The sequence below is a fragment of the Myotis brandtii genome, unplaced genomic scaffold, assembly GCF_000412655.1.
Source record: "Myotis brandtii unplaced genomic scaffold, ASM41265v1 scaffold523, whole genome shotgun sequence".
Classification (NCBI taxonomy): Eukaryota; Metazoa; Chordata; class Mammalia; order Chiroptera; family Vespertilionidae; genus Myotis; species Myotis brandtii.
Window position 1 is genome coordinate 2,761,476 of NW_005369902.1, and position 25,281 is coordinate 2,786,756.

At 53.3% G+C, this 25,281-nt stretch overlaps 1 protein-coding gene across 1 annotated transcript in view; it reads right to left on the reverse strand.

The window, feature by feature from the left end:
- RHBDL3 (rhomboid, veinlet-like 3 (Drosophila)) overlaps positions 1–25,281 on the reverse strand; it is a 66,671-nt gene that overhangs the window by 16,703 nt on the left and 24,687 nt on the right. Inside the window, exons 3-6 of the mRNA XM_014548876.1 lie at positions 15,024–15,182; positions 10,686–10,910; positions 7,035–7,183; positions 3,582–3,694 (exon numbers count right to left, since the gene is read on the reverse strand). Of these exons, the coding sequence (XP_014404362.1) occupies positions 3,582–3,694; positions 7,035–7,183; positions 10,686–10,910 (487 nt within the window). The 5' untranslated portion in view covers positions 15,024–15,182. The remainder of the gene's footprint in view (positions 1–3,581; positions 3,695–7,034; positions 7,184–10,685; positions 10,911–15,023; positions 15,183–25,281) is intronic.

Genomic DNA, 25,281 nt, shown 5'->3' on the forward strand with positions numbered 1-25,281 from the left:
AGAGAGAGAGGAGAGAGAGAAACATCAATGATGAGAGAGAATCACTGATGAGCTGCCCCCCTGCACACCCCACACTGGGGATTGAACCCACAACCTGGGCATATGCCCTGACCAGGAATCAAACCATGACCTCCTGGTTCATAGGCTGACGCTCAACCACTGAGCCATGCCAACTGGGAGGTTCCAGCATCTTGAAGGTAACAATCTGGACCCACCTACCCTCCCTTTGTGGCACTGACTTCCCTCCAGGGACTGCAGATTAGCCCTGGACAAAAAGAACTGGGAGAGAGAGACCAAATGCAAACAGGGGCATGCATGCATATCAGTACAGTAGCAGAGCCAGCTCAGGGCAGGAAGCCTGGACAGGGCAGGATTCCACCAAGGGGTAAATCGTTCGATAAGGCCAGTATTAATTCCACGGAGGTCATTCATTCCACGGGGGCACGGGATGGGGAGAGTTTGGTAAGCCACACCTCTGCACAGCAGCAGACCAAAGTCTAGTTGGGGCTACAAATCCTGCCCCATCACCCCCCAAATTCTGGGTCCATGCCAGCGCACGGATAAGTTGGTGACTTTGCCATAATGCACAGCTTGGATAATATTATCCTGGAAAACTTAAAGCAGGTGTTCTCCCACTTCTCCCTCGGCCATTAAAAAAATCCAAATAAAAATGGGCAGAACATCTCCCTTTAAATAATGTAACCTTATTTATTTATGTGCTCTTTCATTTATTTCACAGATATTTGTTGCTTAACATGTGCCAATCCCTGCATTGGGCTCTGGGGATGCACACATGACTTATAATCTATATAATCCTATATAATAAAAGTCTAATATGCTAAGTGTCAGACCTATTCATTCGACTGTTCGACCAGTCGCTATGACGTGCACTGACCACCAGGGGGCAGATGCTCTGACCAGTAGGTTAGTTTGCTGCTGAGGTCCAGCGATCGGGACTGTGCGAGACAGGCAAGACAAGCCCTGGAGCCCTCCTGTGGTCCCTCCCCGGCCCCGATCGTGCACCGGTGGGGTCCCTCGGCCTGGCCTGCAGGGATCGGGCTGAAACCAGCTCTCTGACATCCCCCAAGGGGTCCCGGATTGCGAGAGGGTGCAGGCCAGGGACCCCACCGGAGCACAATTCTGTGCACCGGGCCTCTAGTCTATAATAAAAGCTTGGTGGAACATTGGAGATACTAGTTTTTACAGTGTTGAAAGGGTTGGCCATTTAATTGTTAACCAGAGTGAAATACACATGGGCCTCCAGTATTGGCCGGAAGCACAGGGCAGAGAAGAACCTCTACCCCAGGTCTAGCCCTTCTTAGCTGAGCAAATGGCACAAGTCACTCCACGGTTCTGAAGTGTCTGCAACATGTGGGGGGGAGATAGTGCCCCCCTCTGGATGGTTGTGATGGATACAGCAAAGAGCACGTGTGAACCCTTTATCGCATGCCCGGATCCAGATGTGCTCAGCAGGGGTAAGCTCTCCTTGTTACAATCTGTGCCAGCCTTGGATTTAGAATATTTTCATTGGGCAGGAATGAAAGAGCAGGGCCCAATGTCTATAAAGACCTTCCTTGGGTTCTGACAATTAAATTATCTGCACAAAGGAGAATGCATGCCTTTTGGTTCTTGTAAGATGGCTCTGGTTTTGAGCACAGCCTTGGGGGTTAGACCACTTGGGTTGGAGCCCAGCTCTGCCACTTTCTACTGTGTCTTCCTGGGCAAGTCACTTAGGCTTTCTAAGCCTTGGTTTCTGTATCTGTAACAGGCGAAGAATAATAGTACCTGCCTCATGGAGTTTTTGTGAGGATTGAATAAAATATGGCCTGTAGGTCAGGCACTTGATTACTGGCTGTCCAGTCAGGGTCTAGCTGTCTGTGAATGTGTCCCCTTTCTGAGCGGAGAGGAAGGGAGGGGTGCGGGCAGATCAGTCAGATCAATCTAGGAGATAAATAGCATGACGTGTTGTGACGCGAGTGCCCTTGAGCCTGAGCGATGACTCAGAACAGCACACATCATTGCTTGGTGACAGCCCCACACCCTCGTATTTAGCTGGCAAGCTCCCCCTCTGTCTGTGCACCGTCCTGCTCTGCACGGGCATCGCTGCGAAGATACCTGCACTGTCTCCCCGCTGTGCGTCGTCTGGTCTTGGTGGGGCCTGAGTCATTTGCAATCTTATTTCTGTCTTCTGGGTTATTGGCTCTCCCATCTCCTCGACTACTGACTGTGAGTGTCTGAGTGTCTTTCCTGTTCCTCATCATTAACCATCTGGGTCTCTGAGCACTAGGTCTGGAAAGTGTGGCTATAAATCCCCAGATGTCAAGGCTCGGGGGGGGGGGGGGGGGGGGGGGGTGGTGGGTGGCTGAGTGAGTCTAGCACAGAGCACAGAGGTGCTCATTAGACCTTCGCACAAGGATGTGGGAAGTGCCAGATTCTGGGACAAGCGGGCGTGGGTGCTGTCCAAGGTACTCACAGCTTTCACCTCAGCCCACAGAGGAGTGAAGGAGCTGGCACTGGACCAACATCCAGGCTGAGGGTTCAGGAACCGGCAGACCTGCCCTGCCTGGCAGGCGTGAGACCCTTCCCCTTTCGATGCCTGAAGCCACTTCAGTTATTCTGGGAGTCCCTGCCTGCCTGTTGTTTACAAGGCTGACGGTGCCCCACTCTCCTGATGACAAGCTTAATGCTCCTCAGGAAGGATTAAGATCTTACTTAAACACACACACGCAAAGCTCCCTTGGGCTCAGCTGTCAAGGTGAAGAGCTGAGGCGGCAAACCTTGTTATAAAAAATCCGGCAATGAAGTTGGAAACATCATGGGAGAGATTGCTCTGTTCGGAGGCCCGGCTGGTGCAGATGCTTCCTGCACAGCCTGCTCTGCTCTCCTCAGCTCACCCCGGCCTGCCTCACCCCCCACTTCAGAGGGAAGGGGGCATTCAGGCTGCCCTGTGCTCAAGGCCACGATCACCTGCCACGTGAGCCAAGTCAGCGGGGGCCCAGACTCCTCCGGCTGGGCTGGCACAAATGCTTACCACCTTTCAGACCAGACTCTCTCCTGTCAGTGGTGAGTCAATCAAGGGGACAGTGGCCAGCTGAGCAGAGGCAAGATCTCCCTTTGGGGACAGGGACTGGCCTGGCCAGGGAGGCACCTGGCTTCCCCCACACCTTGGATGTCCCTACAGGGATCTCACTGTGCCCTTGTACAGTTTATGTAACACTGTCACTCCATGTGTCACCTCACTCCTAACGCCCTGCAGGCAGATCTTATTAGTTCACGCTTAATGCTTAATGGGGCCAGAGAGGTTAAGGAATTTCCCCAAGCTCACACAGCTGCAACACGGTGTTCCAAATCCTGTGCTCTCCTCTCCTTTGCCATCACATGCCTCCTTCTCTGGGTGGCAGGCCCCGTTCTAGATTCCCCAAGGAGGTGGGGAGATTTGCCTGGAGAGCAAGCCTAATAGTCAGGAGCTTTGGTGATGAGGGTCCTGGGCCCCCTGAAAGCCTGGGGCTTGCCTGACCCCATGGGGAGTCCCAGCCACGCTGGGGAGGTTTCTCCTATAGTCAGAGGGCCCGCCTGCCTACCTGCCACCACACCAGCCACGTAGACCAGCCCAATGCGGGTCGCTCCGTGCACCATCTCCAAGGGCACCCCCACCAGGAGCTGCAGCACCACATTGAGGCCCAGGTGTTCTATCCTGTATGGAGAGACCACACCCCATTCATTCATCCAGTCACCCATTCGTTTATTTGACAAACACTGTGTGCCAAGATGCTGGGGGTCCAGCAGTGAGCAAGACCCTATACCTGCCTTTGAGGAACTCATGGTCTGGGATGGTGGGGGCAGGAGTCACAAAAGAGACAGATCATCTTGGAAAGAGCGTTCCTTCCACACCTTTCCCGCCACCTGAGGTGAGAACACGTGCAGGGCCTGGGCGGTAAGTGGCAGTGTCTGCACTGGCCACAGTGAGAGGCTAACTGTGGTCAAGACCCAGCAACTCTACTGGCTGACACATGAAAAGCCAAGCCTCAGAGAGGGGCACTGGCCAGCTTAGAGTCACTCAGCTGGTTCGTGGCCAGGCTGGTAGCACAGCCCAGGTCTCTGATGTGCAGGCCCTCCTCCATTCACCAGGTCCAGAGGGCACGGTGGCTTGCTATTGTATCTGTAAGAGCTACTGATATTTAAAGAGAAAGCTGTTGCCCGGCCAGCATGGTTCAGTGGTTGAGCATCGATCTATGAACCAGGAGGTCACGGTTTGATTCCCGATGGTCAGGGCACATGCCTGGGCTGCAGGCTTGATCCCCAGTGTGGGGTGTGCAGGAGGCAGCAGATCAATGATTCTCTCTCATCATTGACGTTTCTATCTCTTCCTCTCCCTTCCTCTCTGAAATCAATAAAAAATACATTTAAAAAATAAAAATAAAGAGAGAGATGTTTTCAAAACAAGCGCAAGCGTTAGAGATGCATCTCAGAGCTTAGTAATTCAGTTATCACTTAACATCTGAAGGGGGAGGCCTCTCCCTCCTGGTGGCGGGGACCCATTCTGCCCGAAACTCCCAGGGTTGGGATTTCTTGCCCTGAAAATGCCTTCTTTTTTACGCTATCATGTGACCAGATCTTGTTGCTAAATGGTGTCTAGCTGAGTGCATGTTACTAGAAAATATCGTAACATTACTATTATTACATTGGTGTGTGCTTTCAAGTTTACAAAGCACTTTAACATCCATTATCTCATACAAACTGAGCAGCTGGACAGCTCCCTGGGGAAGCGTAAGTTATAGGGTAACAGAGCATGTAACAAGGGGTCTGGATGCTGCCTGGCCTGCAGGCTCGGATATCTGCCGATCCGGGAGGGTGCCTGTGAGGCAGCACGTGACTCAGGTCAGGCTCTGTCCCAAATTCCCACCATCCCTGCAATCTTCTGGCCCCCCACCCCGACCCCCCGACTGTGCCAGCCAAAGGACCCTAGATTAGAAATGTCAGAAAAATTTACTGAAAAGGAGCTGGGTGGTAGCCTCAGACTCACAGACAGACCTCAGAGGTTTTCTGCTCCTGCCTCCTTGGTTTACAGCCTAGAACTTGAGACTAGAAGAGGCCAGGTGAGGAGAACCCAGAGCTCCTGCCTCCCAATCCGACCTCTTTCTTCTCAACCACAGTGATTTCTTTATTAAAAAGTGTATTTTTAAAGTGAAGGGAACTAGGTTTGCTAAAGTAATTGTGGTGATAGAAATGTATTAGCCTCAGAAGCTACTGAGGTGGTTCATTCTATCCTAGTACAGTGTAACTAAAAAAAAAAAAAGTATATTTTTATTGATTTCAGAGAGGAAGGAAGAGGGACAGAGAGATAGAAACATCAATGATGAGAGAGTCATTGATGATCTGCCTCCTGCACACCCCACACTGGGGATCGAGCCTGCAACCCGGGCATGTTCCCTGACCGAGAATCAAACTGTGACCTCCTGGTTCATAGGTCAACGCTCAACCACTGAGCCATGCCAGCCAGGCTCAACCACAGTGACTTCTGAATTCATGGGCTGGAGTGTGTCCCTGAGTAATGGGTCACCCTGCGGGCTTTCCCTAGATGCTGGCCAGCTCCCTCTATCTCATGTCTCCTGTGGCACCAGCCAGGAGCCCCTCCCTCAAGGTCACAGGCCTGGAAAATCTCCCAGGGCTCTTCCTGACAGGCATAGCTCCAGGAGAAGCAATGGCCAGAGAAAGGCTCGAGGCCACCCCTGTGCCTCCGGGGGGAGCATCTGTGCTCTGGCCACTCCGGCCTTTCAGCTCTTGGAGGCAAAGTGGACAAGGAGGCCTTGGAGACATTGTCCATTCTCCCTCCTTACCTCATGGGATCAGGGGAGGCCAGAGGGTAGTCCTGCAAATAAGGCAGATAATCTCACCCCACATGCACCCACGGGCTTGGGCCTGGCCAGGGAAGTCCCTGCTTCCTATTGCCTCCAAATCTTGACTCACGAAAAGACTGAACATGACACGCCTCCCTCTGCTCCTTAGCCCTGTGAGATCAAAGCCTGGGACAGCAGGCAAGGCAAACAGCTGTGGCACAGTCCCCTCTGGCTCAGCGTGGAGGCGTCCATCGGAACCATCAGAATGTCTCCTCTCCCAAACCCTCCCCAGCAGGTGCAGCCAATTAGGGGTTGGCATTCGTGCCATTTAGAGGCTCAGCAGGAAGGGAGGCTCACAGCGGGGCTTCCTCTTGGCCACTGTGGGTCTTTCTGCCAAGGAACAAGAATGATGGAGCCTCGGGGGCCAGAGTGATCCTCTTCCCATGTCCAACCCCAGGGACAGGCACCCCCCAGGGCTGCCCCAGACTAACAGTGAGCCCGTTTGCTTCTCTCCCTGGAGAGGCTGTAGAAGACACCATAGAGGTCGGGGGTCCATGGACTCCGCTTTTCCAACTCAGCACTTCTACTACGTAAAAATGGTCTCCAGCCAAGATAGTGCTTTTTAAGGGAATTGGACCTGGGTAGTCACCTGGCCTGATCCTGGGTAAGAGGCACCAGTGAGAACTGACTGCACTCCAGCCCTAACGAGGTCACAAGGCTCTGTAAACAGAACAGTAAGTATTGCCAAATTCCTCAAGAAGACCCTCACCATGTATGGAGAGCACTCTGGGAAGACGGCAGTTTCAAGAAATCTGTCCTTGATTTCACTGGTGGGGGCACTCACACACAATACAGTTTATGGACAATGAACTTGGCAGCTGACCATATTTCCCTCTTTGCTTTGGCCACTAGGAAGCTCAGAAGTTTATAACCGACCTCTAGCAAGTACATAGACTCACATGCTATGGATGTTTGTGCTGATTTCACTGTGGGATGTGAGCATTTTACTCTCTGTATTTCCCCTTTCCCATACACTTCCAATAACTCATATATTTTGGTATTAGATGAGTTTCAAGAAGTCATCTCAAATCCTGTGTCCAGGGAGACAAACTAAAAAATATATTTCAATCCAGGCTATCGGGGCTACTTCTTTTTCCAAAGGGACTCTTGATAGAGGGAAAGAAGACAAGTACTCACCCCGCGTGCATGAAGATATACGTCAGGTAGCGCCACGCCTGTGCTCGGAGCTGTGGGTGGTAAACCAGTGCGTTCTGCAGGTACCGGGGATGGGTCACCTGCAGCACAAACTGATCCAGCGACACTCCATTGTACAGGAAAAAGGCCACCTGGGTGGAAGCACAGGACGGAGGGGGCCCATTACTAAGTGCAAAACTGCCCAGGAACCCTCTGGTGCTAACACTCGGAATCCTTGCTGGAAGTTGTCATCTTTCCTTCTCAGAGAATGAGGGACTCCCCCTGCGGCCAGTGCTCAACCTCGGCTTCAACCATCTCCACCCCACTTCTGTTTGATTATTTTGCCTCAGCTATTCACAACACGGTCACATGATCTCGGCCCACACTTCCTTGGGGCTAAGCAGGAAGGGTTTGGAGGATTTTAAACTTTAATCCCAATAATAAAGAACATACCCATCTGGGGGATAAGGCAATGCCACACAAGTTGATTTAAAAAAACAACACCTACGGTAAAATACATAGAAATACAAGTTACCATCTAAAACACTTTTAAGTGTACAGTTCAGGGGCATGAAGTTCATTTAAATTGTTAGGCAACCAACACCACCATCCGCCCACAGAAGTCTTTTCACCTTGCAAAACTGAAACTCCGTAGCCATTTAGCATTAGCTTCCCATTCTACTTTCCCCATCTCTGGCAACCACCATTCTACTTCCTGTCTCTATGAATTTGGCTACTCTAGGTAACTCGACTTCTGCTTATTTCACTTAGGATAATGTCACCAAGGTTCATCCATGCTGTTGATTAGGCCAAAATGTCCTTCCTTTCCTGAGGATGAGTAACACTCCCATTGTATGTGTAAGCCACATTTTGCTTATCATTCATCTGTTGATGAACATTTGGGTTGCTTCACATTTTAACTACTGTGAATAATGCTGTTATGAACATGGGTGTACACATATCTCCTTGAGTCCCTGCTTTCAATTTATTTTGAGTATATACACAGAAGTGGAATTGCTGGATCACGTGGTAATTCTGTTTAATTTTCTGAGTAATCGCCATACTGTTTCCCATAGCGGCTGCACCATTTTATACTCCCACCAACAGGGCACAAGGGTCCCAATTTCTCTGCATCCTCACCACCACTCTGCATAAGCAGACTATGCAAATGACTACAGCACACTAACATAAGCCCTAAAAGGGTATTTAACTGTTTTTTTTCTGGAACTCTTTCTAAAATGCATCATTCATGTCCCTATGTTCTTAATCAGGTATGTGCATAATCTCTTAAGGATGCCTCAGGTACAGAGCTGGGCACTGGGAGTGATGTCTTCTCCAGCAATTGATGGGGCTTCCCTCCAACTAAATGGCCCCAAATTCTTGTGTTTAAGACTCAGGGGTAGCCCTCGCCAGTTTGGCTCATTGGGTAGCGTCAGCCTGCAGACCAAAGGGTCCTGGGTTTGATTCCTCCCTGGCCTGGGCCCTGGTCAGGGCTCGTGCAGGAGGCAACCAATCGGTGTCTCTCACATCGATGTTTCTTTCTGTCTTTCCCTTTCTCTTCCACTCTCCCTAAAAATCAATGGAAAAATATCCTCAGGCGAGGATTAACAAAAAACAAACGAACAACAAAAAAAAGACAAAGGTCTACTTTTAAATGTTTTTTAAATTGATTTCAGAGAGAGAAAGGGAGAGGGAGAGAGGAATAGAAACATCAATGATGAGAGGGAATCGTTGATTGGCTGCCTCCTCCACGCCCCCTACTGGGGATGGAGCCTGCAACCCAGGCATGTGCCCTTGACCGGAATCAAACCTGGGACCCTTCAGTCCCCAGGCCGACACTCTATCCACTGGGCCAAACCAGCCAGGTCAGGTTCTTACTTTTTATTGCTGGCTAATAGTGGGTCCCTTCTATTTTCTCTGTTATGGAATCAGGAAACTGGGTATCTAGAACTGTATTTAAAACAAAAAGCCTTGGGCTTTTGTACAAGGACTCTGAAACAGTTATTTCAACATTTTCTTCTAGGATGGTGGTTTGAGTTTACATAGCCGAGGCTTCTGGAAATTTGAAACCAATCTGGACACAAAATCTGGCTTCTCTGGGTAACCTTGGACAAATGATTTGAATTTTCTGGTTCTCGATTCCCTGACCTGGAAATGGGGATATGAATGCCTACACTTCCAGGGTAGTGATGAGGCTTAGAGCAGCGGTTCTCAACCTCTGGGTCGCGACCCCTTTGGCGGTCGAACGACCCTTTCACAGGGGTCGCCTAAGACCATCCTGCACATCAGATATTTACATTACGATTCATAACAGTAGCAACATTACATTTATGAAGTAGCAACGAAAATAATTTTATGGTTGGGTCACAACATGAGGAACTGTATTTAAAGGGCCAGAAGGTTGAGAACCGCTGGCTTAGAGATAAAATACAGGAGGCCCCGCTGGGTGCCCGGCATGCGATTCGGGAAGGCAGCTGTAATTAGCGTCGGGTTAGGGCTTCCTGGGTGGAGCCTGGACTGGCTCAGGCCCGCCAGCAGCTGGACTCCCCTGGGCTCTCTGGGGAGCCGTTCTGTCCACCTAACAGGATGCGGGTGGCCTGGCAACAAATACAGCTTCCAAGGCAGCTCGTTATTATTGGTCCTCAAATAGAAGTTAATAAATAGACCAACACAGTAAGCATTTGGAGAAGGAGTCCAAGAATATCTCAGAAAAAAATCTCAATTTCAACGTGAACTTGGAAGAAGCCTTGGGCCTGCAGACCAGCTATTCTCATTTAGGAAAAAAGAAGAATGCCATGAAGCTTAACGATCCTGCCGTCTGATTAGGAACTTTGCAAGAACATACACAGGGGTGGTAATTAGGCCCGTGGCTCTGGAAGAGAAACCGGTGAAGATTATAAGACGCCAAAGGGAAGCCGAGTATCCATTTAGGGGTGGGGGGGCCCAGGGGTTCTTAGGCTGAACAGCCCACAGAATTCAGAGTTCCTCACGCATGTGTGGGCCCTGATTCAGAAAGGGGTACCTTTGGATTGCGTTGATATCGAAGCAGGAGACTTTTAGAATAACAATGGGTCTGGATGATTCCCTAAGGGGAGGCTGTTCTTTCAAAATGTGTTAAGTCCACATTTACCTGTTCAGAAACACTCTCTCCCATATGCATTTGTGGGAGGCTTTTGTGTTCCATTCTCTGGCTCACGAGGGGGCCTACGGGAGAAGGAGGGCAGGCCTGCTTATTCCTGCTTCCCAGGCGGAGGATGGAGTCCCAGGGGGGCAAATGACCTGTCCACATTACTCACTCAGGGAGGAACTAAAATAAATTGGTTTTCGTGAGTTAGCCTGACTAACTCCCCCAAATCGGTGAACTTATTACATTGTTTTTGTTGTTACTGTTTAGCTGTGCTGGTCACATGGGGATTTTGCTGCAGTGACTACTGCTTGAAGAAAGAATCTTTGGAATATCTTTGGGGTCCAGGAAGTAGGACTACACTGCAAGCCCTCTACTGGGGCTGGACTTGCAATGACAACTGCTACTGGCTCCTCCCTCAACCATCGGCTTTTGGTGGAGAAGATGCTGCCCTGCCCATCACGATCTCAGACATCCTCTCGCCCTGGCTGTGCTGAGGCCGAGCGGCCCTTCCCCATCCTTGTCCTTGCCTCCAGCAGGGTGATGGTGATCATGAACCAGGGTGGGGGGCAGCAGGTGTAGCTGTCGTAGTACCACTTCCGGTCAATCTCCCGGGGCAGGGTCTCGTAGGCCACGTGGCGGATGAGCCGCTGGGAGAGGTTCAGCCCTTTCTCCTCCAGCAGGGCCTTGCTGCAGAGCCGGCGGTTCCCCTGCAGGATGGCCTGGCGGAAGCTGTTGGACCGCTTGTTGCTCATCTGCACAGGAAACAGGGTGGGGGACAGGGTCAGAAGCAGGGTTTCGGGAGCCCCGACCCATTTCCCAGCCAGCACAATCCTTAGACTTAACCAGGCCTGATCTACAATAGCTCACCAGAAGCACTATTCACTGAGCTCTTACATGTCAGGGGCTGTTCTAAGCACTTCACAATTTGTTGGTTCATCTGCTACAGTCAGTCTACCTGTTACATAAGGCCTATGAATATCTCCATTTTGCTCGATGTGGAAACCAAAGCACAGAGAGTTTTTAGGACCCATCAAGTTCACACCCTGTAAGGCTCCTCAGCCTGTATTCATGTATTCACAGTACCTTCCTTCCATCCCCCCATCTCTCATCTATCCATCACAATTTCCTGAGCAACTACTACGTGTCAGGCACATTGCCAGGCCCAGGGGATACAGTGGTACTCGAGACAGATAAGTAACCAGCAATTACAGTTCAGAGCCAGGGCTGCTGCAGGAGCACACGGGAGGGAGCCCAACCTGGTCTCGAGGTGGTCAGGGAGTGCTTCCTGGAGGAGGAGGTATCTGAGTGAGAGCTGGAGGGTGAGAAGGACTTAGGTCCTCATAAACATTAGCGTGGGAAGGGTTGGGCAGCCCTTGCTGACTCTCCCAAAACCCAAAGCTGTGCCTGTGGAAGGTCACCACTCCTGAGTCCCTTCAGGTGACTGGCCATGGAACCCTGCCTAAGGGCTGACCCTGCCTTGGCAGCCTGAGGCTGCCCGACACAGTAGAGCCCTGGCTGCTCACCCGACAGTCAGCCTGACTCCCAGAGATCAGAGCAGCCTGCTGACGTCCAGCCCCAAGGCCTCTGTTTCCTGCCATCTGCCCTCCACGACCACATTCTAGACCAGGGGTGGGCAAACTTTTTGATTCGAGGGCCACAATGGGTTCTTAAACTGGACCGGAGGGCCGGAACAAAAGCATGGATGGAGTGTTTGTGTGAACTAATATAAATTCAAAGTAAACATCATTACATAAAAGGGTACGGTCTTTTTTTTTTTTAGTTTTATTCATTTCAAACGGGCCGGATCCGGCCCGCGGGCTGTAGTTTGCCCACGGCTGTTCTAGACCTTGATTACGGGGAGATGTCCTAGAAACTGAGTCCTCCCAACCCCAGAGCCCACAGCACCGCCTGGGTGGCTGTTCCACAGCAGCTGGGGTGGGGATTAGCAGCTCATTCCTGGGACTGTGGGCCCGGCGGTGGACAAGAGGCTGAACCCAGAGGCAGGAGTCCACTCAGGGCTGGCCAGGTGCACCAGGCAGACCAAGGCACAGGGGTTTGAAGCCCTGTCGGGGAAAGGGAGCTGGGAGGATCTGCATTCAGACCAAACGGGTGGAATGAGCCTCCCTCTGCAGCTTTTCCGCTCCTGGATTCTGCTGCCTCTACCTTTAAAGTCTGGCTTAAAGCCCCAGCAGGCCTTCCCAGAGGAAGCCCTTCCAAAGATTCTCTATTCTCCTCCCCTCCATACCTACAAAACTCGGGTCTGGTCCTTCCTACTGGCTCAGGAGTTCTGTAAATGCAGGCAGGGCTTGGGGCTCCAGGTACACGGTAAGCCCAAGACAGGATCCCAGCGTGCAGTATTTTGTAGCCACACTTACCATCCTCTCTTCCAATCTCCGAGTGGGAATATGCACGCTCACAAACACACCCGCAGTCACACCCTGACGACCCGTGCGGGGTCAGGCTCAGCATGAGCACAGCAGCACGGTGAGCACACACTCCCCACTCACCGGCTCCCCTGGTGTGCCCAGCAGTGTGCTGGGCGCAGGTGGAACCATGGTCTTGGGCCTCACGGAACTTATAAGGAGAGACAAATGTATAAACAGCAGCAAAAGAGGGTGTCATCTTAGTTATCTGGTGCCTAGGATTATCCCCACGTCATAAAGATGGGGACCAGAGCTTGGAGAGTAATTTCTCAAAGACCCATCGTTAGGAAATCAGAGTCAGGATTCACATCCAGATCTGCCTGCCTCTGGAATCCAGGTAATTGGCACTTTCCTGCCAAGGAGATAGGGATCTGCTCCCTCCAGGTGGCTGCACCCCTTCCAGGCCTGGAGGAACAAAGCCCATGCCAGATTCCAGTCCCCACTTACCCCTCTGCCGGGCATCCTGTACAGAACACAACCTGCACGTCCTCACGTGACCACCCTGGCCAATCAGCTGGGACGTAATGTGGTCTGTGCTATAAGAGAAGCCTGGCGCCCTGGCCGGGTAGGTCACTTTGTTGGAGCATCGTCCCCATAAGCCAAGGTTGCGGGTTCAATCCCCGGTCAGGGCACATACAAGAATCAACCAATGAATGCATAAATAAGTGGAACAGCAGGTCGACGTTTCTCTCTTCAATCAATCAATCAATCAATCAATCAAGAGAGACCTGGCAAAGCACTGTGGGGGTTGGGGTAAGGAAGGGCTCAGGAAGGAGGCAGAGTTTACCTGCTGGAAGAATACTACAGACAACAAAGTCTTTCATATATTTCACCTCGTTGAATCCTTGCAATGACCCCAAAGGAGGTAAAATCCAGGCTCAGAAGATCTTTCCCAGTGAGTGGCACAGGCAGAGCCAGGAGAGGGACCCAGGTCTGCCTGACTCCAGACCCTGAGCTCTCTGCCCGCCCCAGAGCTTCCCGTCTGGTGACCTTCTCTTAGTCCTGGTCCCCAGGGCAGCCCAGCTCACACGAATCAAGGCTCCAGCTGGCCTCTCCAGCTCTGAACTGACAGAAATCCCAACAGTGTCAAGTCCCCTGTGGCTGTGAGTTCACAGAGGACCCCACAGACCCCTTGCTGGAGAGAAGCACCTGCTGGGCCCAGCCAGGCCCTCGTGCTGCCCTGGACTGAGCAGGGGATGCAGCAGACGTGCTTGCGCTGGGCTGTGGATGAGCCTGTGCAGGCCCAAGCCCCGTGGCCTGGTCTTTGGTGGCACAGCTGGGCTATAAGTCCCAGGGCTCACCTCCACCGCCTGCCCCATGAATCCCGGCTGCCCCTCCTCCTGTAGCTCAGCTCTGACCCCTGCCCTCTACAAGGCCTGCTCCCTGGGTCCATTCTGAACAGCAGTGGAACCCAAAAGCCCTACTGCTGCTCCCTGTAATCGCTGGGCAAAGGCAGGCCCTCAGCCGAGAGGCAATTAAAGCAGGTCCAAAGCTGGGTGTCCACATCAGAGAGCCCACCTGGCACAGGACAGGTCTGAGTGGGACTGGCTCCCCATCACTGACAGCATCGGGTGACAGAAGAGAGGACACTGTCTCACCCCTCCATGAGTGACAGAAGAGAGGTGACGTCCCCACCCATTTCAATAGGGAAACCAAGGTCAGACTCCAGCCTTGGATTCATCCTGTTAGTTCATGTAGAGTCCACTGACATTCCAACCATCCTGTGGCAGGTAACATGCTTCCTGCTTAACCCCACTGGACCCCATTCCAATCTCACCCCAGTAATAACACAGCAGTAACCCGCAGAGAGGAGGGAGTCCCTACTCTCAGTCAGAGCAGTGGGCAGGATTCACAGGCTCCTCTCCCCAATCCCCCCACAAGCCAGGGCGTCTGCCAGCAGGTCTGACGAGCTCCTGTGCCCCACTGCTCCTGGAGAGGTCTGGCCTGAGCCTCCCGGCACCTGCTCCCCAGCTCCTCTCCTGCCACAACGACCTTCTGCCGCCCACTCCCAGCACTTGGTTTTGGTGGCAGGGAGCCCACTCCCAGCTCCAGAGGTGGGCACTGATTGGTTCGAGTCAGTCAGCACATCCCCACTGACCCAATCTGGGCACATGGGAGGGAGGAAATAAACCCCTTGTGTGGGAGCTGCCACCAGGAGTCCCTCTCCTCTCCTGCACCGTGAGGCCTGAGGGTGTGAGCGCTGGAGCAGCGGCAGCCACTTTGCTGCCTCAATGGGAGGGGCTGGAATTGCCAGCGGCTTCTCAGAGGATGAGAAGGCAGAGCTGAGAGGCAAAGAGAAACCAGGTCCTGGGTGATACCGGCTGAAGCCTGGACTTTTTCAGTGCTCTGGGCCAAGAGATCCCTTTAATTGTCCAAAAGGGTCGGCTAAACCACAACCCCTGGACAGGCCCCTCCCAACAGCAAGGGCCCCAGAGCGCTCACCAGGTTGACAAAGTCCTGGTAGCAGATCTGCCCATCGGTGTGGCTGTCGGCCAGAGCCAGGAGCACCTCCCTTTTGTGCGGGTCCAGCTTGGAGCTGTGGCTCTCCAGGAGGCTGCGGAACTTGCCTGAGCTGATGTAGCCGGTGTTCCCAGGGTCACACTACAGGAGAAGCACAGACAAGCCGGGGGGCGGGGGGAGGGGGACGTGTCAGTGGGCTCTGGCCCCCTCTCACTCTGCCACAGGCGCCCCATCTCCATCACCACTCCCCGGCTCCTGTCCCCAGACCTCTGCCAACAGAGGCCGGGCGGGGTCTGGGATGTTGCCAAGGCCCCCCGAGGGAAACATTCAGACGAAGCTTGGACAGTCACCTAAAATCCTAGAAGGCCCTGGAGACCTTCGAGATCCACTAATCCAAGCGTCTGGTGTGTGGACAAGGAATCTGAGGCTCAGAGAGGTTAAACTCCCTTCTCTCCGCCTTTACTTCTGACTCTAGACACGAGGAAAGCAGGAATGAAAAGGAGATGAGCAGAGGAAGATGAGGAACTTCTGGGGCCTGGGCCAGAGGGACTCCAGTGGGGAATGCTCGAGGCCTGGGAGCAGGGAGCACAACCTGCCAACCCTGCATGTGGCTGCTGGCTCCCTCCCTGTCACCCAAAGGCACTGCGCTCTGTGTTTTGTTTGTTTGTTGGCATCACCCTTTTGCCCTCTGCAGCTTTGCACACGTGGATCCCTCTGCCCAGGATTCCTTTCTCCCTCGTTTCCCGGAGAGCCTCCGACTCACCCTTCCCAGCTCACTGGATGTCCCCTCTCCGGAAAGGCTCCTCTTAGACACGTCTGCACCTGGGACAGACCTCCAGCGCCCACCCCGCACAGCTCTGTAATGGTCTCCTTTCGACTCCTTCCTGGACTGCCGGTTCCCCGACGGCAGCGTCACAACATATCCCCGTGCTTAGCATCGAGCCGGCGGAATCGGCACTCAATAAAGACTTGTGTGGTGAATGCACAGGGGAGGTCTGGATGGAGAGATGGGTGCCAATTTCCCAAGGACAGTCCCATCAGTTCAGTTAGAAAAGGATCTTATTCATCTCTCCTAGAGAATCCCATAACCTCTCTGCCCCTCTTCCATAGCCCCCCCCTTTCCTCGAAGAACCCACCCAGTGTCCCCCCCACAGCACCCACCCTGCTGGGAACTGACGCTAACTCTGCTGACGGCTTGCCTGTTCCCAAGCGCCTCCCCACATGAGCTCACTGCATCCTGGAGATGCTGCATGGGTTACTGAGATTGTTGAAGGCAATCAGACTCCGCGGTGTGTGTGTGTGTGTGGAGAGAGAGAGAGAGAGAGAGAGAGAGAGAGAGAGAGAGACAGAGAGAGAGAGAGACAGAGACAGGAGAAGCCAGAAGAGCAGATCCACGTTTCCCCCTTTTCTTGATAAGGTCAATGACGACTATCTTAGGAAGGCTGCTTCTCAGTGCAGCATTTCTCAGGCAAGCCAGGAGAAATAGGCAAGAGTCACAAGTCATGGGCTAGTTCAGTCCCCCCAGAACTCAAAGAGTGATGCCCTGCCTAAGGAGGCCTACCTAACAGTGCGGGTCCCCACCCTCAACCCCAAACACCAGCTTTCAGAGATGACACAATGTGGTTCGCACGAGAGAGCATTGCGGAAAACTCAGCTACCCCAGCCCCATAAAGACCTTTAAGAATAAAAATACCTAGGCCCGGGCCGCGTAGCTCAGTTGGTTAGATTGACTGCCAAGGTTGCGGGTTCAATCTCCCGGTCAGGGCATGTTCAACAACCAACCAGTGAATGTATAAATAAGTGGAACAACACAGTGATGCTTTTCTCTCTAAAATCAATTTAAAGGAAAAGAATAAACATACCTAATATGTGTTGAATGTTTTCATGGGGCCAAATACAGCTGTAAGCACTTATGTATATCATTTCTTGGACTTCCTACAACAACTGTATGAAATAGGTCCTATTATCATCCCCATATTACAGATGAGAAAACAGAGGCACGGGAAAATGAGCACAGTGCCAGCAGCCAGCAGAGCCAGGGCTCCACACCCAGGCAGCTTTGTGCTGCCTCTATTCACCACTGGCCGCCAATGACCTTCAACCCCCAGAGCTGCCCTGCTGCTCAGAAGCAACATTTAAGGATCAAAGAGGTGAGTGCTGACCCAGGAGGGGAGGGGCTCTAGGAGTCTCACAGGCCCACTCTAAACAGAGACTTTTAAGGCGGGAAGGAGCCTCAAAAAGCAAGTTCTGCCAGGCCTGGCGTGGCTCTGTGGTGGAGCATCGACCTAGGAACCAGGAGGTCACGGTTCGATTCCAGGTCAGGGCACATGACCGGGGTTGTGGGCTTGATCCCTAGTGGGGGTGTGTGTAGGAGGCAGCTAATTAATGATTCTCTCTCATCATTGATGTTTCTATCTCTCTCCCTCGCCCTTCCTCTCTGAAATCAATAAAAATATATTTTTTAACAAAAGTAACAGTTCTGACTTTCTTATTGCTCAGACAGGAAAGTAAAGCTTGGAGAGGCGAAGTGGCAGTGTCGGCCAGGGAGAGCCTCCTTGGCCAGCCTGGCCTGGCTCCACATGGCTCCCACGCTGGGTGGGCTGATGCGGGATGACAGCGGGGTTCAGAAGCAGGCCTGAGTCCTGGGAAAATCCATCCTCCACTCCCACCCCATGAGCACTGCAGGGGGGCAGTGGCCTGCACACAGCATGGAGTCTCCTGCCTCTGCTGAGTGGGAGGAAGCCCAATGGCCTTGCATTTCATGGGAGCAGAGATACCAATCCCTTCTCAGGAGCTGCCTATAGGCTTGGGGGGTGGGGGCAGTGGGGTGAAGGGGCTGAGATCAGACAAGGGCCTCTCTCCTTCATTCCAGCTCCAGACAAAGGACCACCTGCTCCCTCTCCCCCTCCCCCTCCAGAGCTCCCTGCTGTTGTCCTAGTGACAGGGGCTGCCCTAGGGCTCCCCAAGCCCCCACCCCCCACCGAGGCCTGCCAGTCCTGCCCCAAGCACATTACAGGCTCCAGACTGCAGAGGATGAGCTGGAATCAGGCCCAGCCTCCCTTCTCTGCCAAAACCCTACCTTTCAGTGCCAGGGCCAGACAGGCCAGACAATGGGGTCATCACTACCCTAATAATGAGGCCTCAGGGATGCAGGAGGCTCACTAGTGGGGAGGGAGAGGCAGGGGTGGGGCCGCTGCCTGAGCTCCACAAATGTACACAGAGCACCTTCCAACTCCCCCACCCCCGCACCCCCGCCAAGAACCAGGGACGATGAGGACAAGAGCAGAGGCTGAGAGTGGGCAGGTGGGAGGCAGAGAGATGGAGACGAAGGGAGAAGAGACACAGGGAAAGCCTGAGAGAGGATGTGTAAAGGAAGAAGGTAGATCCCATTGCCCAGGAAGGCAGCTCAGAGCTTCTTAGGAGTCTGCAAGGCGCAAGGCAAAATCCCACTCTTGCCAAAACCGGTTTGGCTCAGTGGATAGAGCGTCGGCCTGCGGACTGAAAGGTCCCAGGTTCGATTCCGGTCAAGGGCATGTACCTGGGTTGCGGGCACATCCCCAGCAGGAGATGTGCAGGAGGCAGCTGATCGATGTTTCTCTCTCATCGATGTTTCTGACTCTCTATCTCTCTCCCTTCCTCTCTGTAAAAAATCAATAAAATATATTAAAAAAAAAAAAAAAAAAATCCCACTCTTGTCTCTGCCACTAACTGGTTTGTGTACTTTAGGGTAACCTGCTGGAGCCACAGTCACCTGTCTGTCAAGCAGGGTCACATCCCCTCGCAAACGCAGGCCAACCCTCTCCAGGTCCCAGGGTCACAGGGACTCGATGTCCAGCTCTAACTGCCCCATTCACAGCAAAGCAGGGAGCACCCTTCCTTCAAGGCAAGCTATGGGTGATGAGAACATACCAGTCCCGTGGCTTGGAGCTTTTGGGGATACAAACCCTACAAATGAAATTTCCTTGTTAAGAGTGCGCTCAAGGCCCCAAAGCTCTCTGTCCCGGGAGTCCCAGGCCCTGCATTCACCCACTTTTGGCAGCGGGGTGCTCTCGGGATGAGTCCGGGCTGAGTGGGTTGGAGGCAGCCTGACTGGGGCTGGTGAATGAGGCTGTGAATGGACCGCAGGCAGGGGCCCAGCGGGGAGTCGGGAGTGGGGAGCATCCTGGCAGCTGCCTCCTGAATAGGGGGCGGGGGAGGCCAAGCCCACGTTCAGCCTGAGTGGAGGATGCTGGCCGGGCAGGGGGGAAAGACAGTGAGGGGCCCCTCCCACCTGCCTCAGCCTTGAAAAGAGCTGCTGTGGGGAGAGGCTCCAGGGGACTTTAATCCCACCAGCACCCAGCCCTCTGGCCCCTTAATCCTCTAAGTCGCCAGTTTTCCCCAGCCGGGGGCCTCGCACAGGCTGTGCCTGCCATGCATCCCAACTCCCACCTGGACCCCTTCCTAGTGCACTTATGACCTAGGCTGGGAAAAGGACCCACCAAATTCCCTCTGCATTATTATTATTATTGACTTCAGAGAGGAAGGGAGAGGGAGAGAGAGCTAGAAGCATCAATGATGAGAATCATTGATCGGCTGCCTTCTACAGGCCCCCTATTGGGGATGGAGCCCACAACCCAGGCATGTGCCCTCGGCTGGAATCGAACCTGGGACTCTTCAGTTTGCAGGCCGACACTCTATCCACTGAGCCAAACCGGCTAGGGCTCCCTCTGTACTGCTGACACTTTGGGGTCTGTCCCCCTCTCTGGGGCAAGTCCCAGAAGGAACCCCTCCTCCCGTGCTCTGCCATCTTGGGCAGATCCCTAGGCACACTGCCTCCGCTTCTCCATCCATCATGTGGTAGGAGCTCTGCCTTCTCCAGATGTAGGGGGCCCATCCCACCCCATCCAGCCCATAGGGGCAGCTGATCTATTCTGCACCCTTGCTCAGTCAGGGGTGATGGGAAATTTGGAATTAGGACCAGGCAGGGGCGTGGATGAGGTCTGTGTTGTCACCTGGTGACACTGGGGAGAGGGGCAGCAGGTCAGGGAACCATAAGCCATGGTCCAGGAGGGCTGAAAGGAACCATCCTGTGTGTGAGCTGCACAAACTGCATTTCCAGGACAACTCTGCACTTGAATTTCCTTCTGTCTTCCACAAAGACCCTCTCCTCATCCCTGATCCAGGGAGTTTTCAAGCTACTCTGCAGGGTTCTGGGGCTGTGGGGCCTCGGAGGCACAGAGGACTGGAAAAGGGGTTCTGAGCAGCCCCCTCCCAGCTAGGGCAGCCCCACTGTGAGTGTTTTGTGTGCTGGCCTCCTGTACGCCACCTGGTTGGACAGCACAGGCAGCACTGTGCGTATGGAATGCCCGCTAGACAACAGGCACCGCCTCATCGCACCCTCGCCTCACCCCGTGTCCTGGTGGGCCTGGGACAGTCCTGGCTTGTCCCTACTGTCTGAGCATGACTGTTCACAGAGCCCCTTTCCCTCTCAAAATGGCCCCAATCTGGATGATAAATTATATAGTCCCCCCATTTAAACCCTTCAACATCCCTATGAGGTAGATGCTATTGTGGGCTCCATTTCACAGGGAAGAAAAACGGGGCATGGAGAGCCGAGTGGCCAAGTGTGGACAGCGGGACATGTAGATGGACGGACACCCAGGTGCAGGGGCCCAGAGGCTGCACTGTCCCATCCTTAGGGCTTTGCAGCTAAAGAGTTTGGGGGACCCCAGTTCAATCCTCTCGTTCGTTCATTTCACAGATACTTACTAGGAACTGACAACATGCCATGCATCACACTCAAGCTATGGATGGGCACACCAGAGCAGAGGGCAACAGAAACGAGCTCAACATCACAAAGCAAGTTACTGCTCAAAATGAAGACAGTTCAGGTTCCTCCTTGGGGTTGGGGGTTCCAGCCTTGCTCTTCCTAGCTTTTCTCTGCCCTGTTCAGTTATATGAAGTACAACTGGCTCAGGGTTTCCCAATGTGTGTTTTGTGGAACACCAGGCCCAAGATGGTGCATGAAATAAGGGTTCTGTAGCTCCGTAAGTTTGGGAAACCCTCTTGGAAGGGCAGAATGCAGAAACCAAACCAAGGGCTCTGGAAGGTTTGCAATGGAGAAACCTGTCTGATTTTGCTCAGCCCGGCATTTCCCAAACGTACTGGATCACAGCATTTTTTTCACAGCAACACTCCATGGAGCACTCTGGGCAAATGCACGCGTCCACAGTCGAGGCATTTCCCCCTTCTATGACACTAGGCCCCTTGGCTGGTGGTTCCAGCCTCTGCCTCCATCTCCCGAGTGGCACAGGCCCTCATGGCAGCTGACACTGTGTCTGGGCTCCTCCAGCAGTTAGACCCCGGTCCCAGCCAGAGGGTGGAGGACAATGCCAGCCCCAGGAGAGGCCGAGGAATCAGCGACTGCCCGACTGCCTGGACTGGCCGAATGGGCCGCTGATCAGCTCCCAGAGAACAGCCTGCACCAGCTGGGATCTGCCTGCTCAGCACCCAGGACAGCGGCACCGCCTCCCCTCCCGCCACAGGCCAGCAAGTCCCGCCAAGGCTTTAGAATGTACCCAGCAGCAGGAGAAAGGAACACATCTATTTTATAACTCTCCTGCATGTGTGATGTACCCAAACTGCATTCCCAGGTCAACGATACGTCAGGTCCCAGCTTCCAACACTTGAATTCCCATCTCTCTCCTGGGAGGACCCTCTCCCTGTCCGGCACCTAGAGAGGCCCTCGATCTGAATGAGGGGTGTGGGCACTTTCAAGGACCCCAAAGGCAGCACCTGCAGTGCCATCATGGCAAAGGAGTCTTGGGTCTGGAAGGTTGGGACCTAGAGCCTCAGAAGGCTCCCATCCGCAGCCACGCTCTCTCTCCTCTGTCCACCAGGACAGAACCAGAACGAGCCCTAGGAAATGACCCTAGGGCATGTGTGTTGGGACAGGGCAAGGTGCAGGCAGCTGCCCTCCCGACTTGGGGTGGGGGTCACTGTGGCTCATCTGCTGGCTCCTTGCCTCATTAGCCAGCTTCTGAGCAGAGCAGAATTAACGAGGCTGCCCAGGGGTTTATGGCTCAGCAGAGCGTCCCACCCAGCAGCCAGAGCCCACCAGGGAACTCCAGCCCATTCACGGATATTTACAGCCCCATAAATGACGTCCAGGCCTGCAGCTGCCGGGGTCAGGGGTCAGGAGGCGAGGTTATGGGACTAGTCCCTTTCTCTTGCAGTTTTCCTTCCTTGCCAATGAGGATCATAATTCACCTCTGAGAGAAAACCACTTCCCACCATTCCCCCGACATTCCCCCTGATTCAGAAATACTGATTTTCACAAGTATTTTTATTTTTTTAATCCTCATTTTTCCATTAATTTTCAGAGAGAGTGGAAGAGAGAGGGAAAGACAGAGAGAAACACTGATGTGAGAGAAAGACAGAGAGAAACATTGATTGGTTGCCTCCTGCACGCGCCCTGACCAAGGCCTGGGCCAGAAAGGAGCCTGCAACAGAGGCACAATCACTTGACCGGAATTGAACCCGGGACCCTTTAGTCCGCAGGCTGACGCTCTGTCCACTGAGCCAAACCCTGTCCACTGAGCCAGACTGGCTAGGGCATGTATTTTATCACTTCTATTCTCACACCAATCCTACAGTAAATGTGATTAGTCCCATTTAACAGATACAGAAACTGAGTTGGGCAGAGATCATGACTTGCCCAAAGGCACTCCCGGAGAGTAGAATGGGGCATCACCTGGCCTGCTCCCAGCTGGGGCTGGGAATGGTGATTCCAGGATTCCCAGCTACATTATTTCTGTTCTCTCAGCCACGTGAGGAGTCTGCAGGGAGGCAGCTCATCCCTCTCAAGGGGCTTCTCCCAGAAGGGGAGAAGCTAGAACCCCCTTCCTTCAGCAGAGAATCAAGCATCCTGACCTGAATTTAGGCTGAGCAGCTGGACATTCGGGCTCCCCAGCTCTTTCCACACCTGGGCCTCGAGGGGAAGAAGAGCTCAGACTTCCCCTGGAATACAGGAAGTTGGGGTTGGGTGGGCAATGGGGGAGGGGGTCACTTTCCACCAGGCCGTCCCTCTCCACCCTGCTTCTCCTCCTTCAGAGTCCTCTCCCCACAGAAGCCCTCGGAGGTTCAGACTCTGAGATGACAGCTGGGGGCTGTGCTCAAAGCCAGGCCTCTTGGGTCGCTAAGAGCAGCAGTAATAATGCCCACGCTGACTCATCCAGGGCCAGCCGTCACATGTCCCAGCTGCCTGGGGACTGAAGCCGAGTCACAGCCATAATGCAGGAGTCCCGGGGGAGCAGCAGGCAGGGAGAGGGGGAAGTGGGTGTGAGGGGCTGACTACTGGTTATCAGGCATTGGGAAGAGAGTTTCAGCTTTCTCTTAATTCCCACAGTCGCCCGGGAGTTAAAGATGATTGTCTCCATTTAAGGAGAGGAAACGGAGGCTCAGAGAGCTAAAGTCATTTTCTCCCCATCACAAAGTCAGTAAGGCCTGAACTCAGGTCTATCTGACTCCAAATCCAGGGTTCTGTCCCGGGCATCCCATCAAAGCAGCACTGTGCTCTGGTAGTTACACATTTATAATTCACACTAGGGGCCCAGTGCACGAATTCGTGCACCTTGAAAGGAACTGTGGGCCGCAAGGCTGTGATGGGCACAGGGGTGGGTCTCGGCCCATCCTCTGTGCCTCTGCCCAGCCCCTCCCGCTGCGGCCCCCAGTCCCCTGTCTGCCAGTAGCCCCACTCCCGCCACCACCACTCCCACTCGCTGATGGCGCTGGCCTCACCCTGCTTGCACCCGATGATAGTGCAATTGGGGCCCAAGTGGCACCTGCTGCCCTGATCGCCCCTCAGGAACAGGGGGAGGTGGAGAAGCCCTCAGGGGCGATCGGGGCCGGCAGCCGCTGCTCGCACCAGCTGATGGCGCCGAGCGATCGGGACTGGCACCGGGCGCCAACAGTGGGTGCGAGTGGCGTCTCCGGCACTGGCAGCAGGTGCAAGCGGGGCCGTTGTGGCAGCTGGTGCAAGAGGCGGCTGCTGGCCCCGATGGCCCCTCAGGAGCAGGGGGAGGTGGAGAAGTCCTGAGGGGTGATTGGGGCCGGCAGCCGCCGTTCACACCTGCTGATGGCGCGGCGCTGGCACAGGCAGCAAGGTGGGAGTGCTGGGCAGGACCGTGGTACGCTGGAGCAAAGAATTTTCAGTAACCACCAGAGGCTCGCCCTGATGACAGCGACTGGCCTGGCACCCTGGTCTGGTGCCCCCGCTCACCTGCCCCACCATCCTGCTGTGGCCAATGTTCTGCACGCGCCCCCTGGTGGTCAGCGCATGTCATAGCGACTGGTTGTTCGTTTGTTCCCCTGTTCTATTTGCAAACTAGGGTATATAGTATAGTATATATACATAGATTTGTAATTGTGGTGGGATAATTAAGACTGGCCCACTATCCTTCTGGGAGATCAGCAAAGTTGGGAGTCTTTTTGGGGGGTCTGGGAAATGCATGCTCCCCATGGGAAGGGAAAAAGAGAGACACAATCAAGTCACTTTCAATTCTTCCTTTTGCCTCTTGCTTGTTTGAGCTTGAAAGCAATTGTGTTGTGTGAATTAACAGAACTCTGCTACGAACCCTTCTGCTCATTAAACACTTGCAGATCTTGAAAGCATTTTTAAGGGTAACTGGAAATGGTTTTCCAACTCCAGAAGCCCTTTGGGGGTTTACTGGGCTCTGGTCCCACATCTGCCACTGACCTGCTATTTGACCTTGGATCCTTGAGGGCACCTCCGTGGAGTTCAGGAAGGGACTGGAGTAAGACTACCAAAAAGAGCTCGTAGGAAAGCTACAGGACACATATAAAGCAATACTGAAAAGGTACATTACCTGAGAGAAACTGTGAATACCAGTGGAACAGAGAAAAAGCTGAAATATACCCAACCACCTAAAGAAATTTTCCAAATGATAACATTTCTCAAACAATGTATAAAGGAAGTGTTTCTTCTTCTTTTTTTTTTTTTTTTTTAAATTCTAACCCGAGGATATTTTTTCCATTGATTTTTAGAGAGTGGGTGGAACAGAAAAGCTGAAATATACCCAACCACCTAAAGAAATTTTCCAAATGATAACATTTCTCAAACAATGTATAAAGGAAGTGTTTCTTCTTCTTTTTTTTTTTTTTTTTTAAATTCTAACCCGAGGATATTTTTTCCATTGATTTTTAGAGAGTGGAAGGGAGGGAGGTAGGGAGAGGGAGAGGG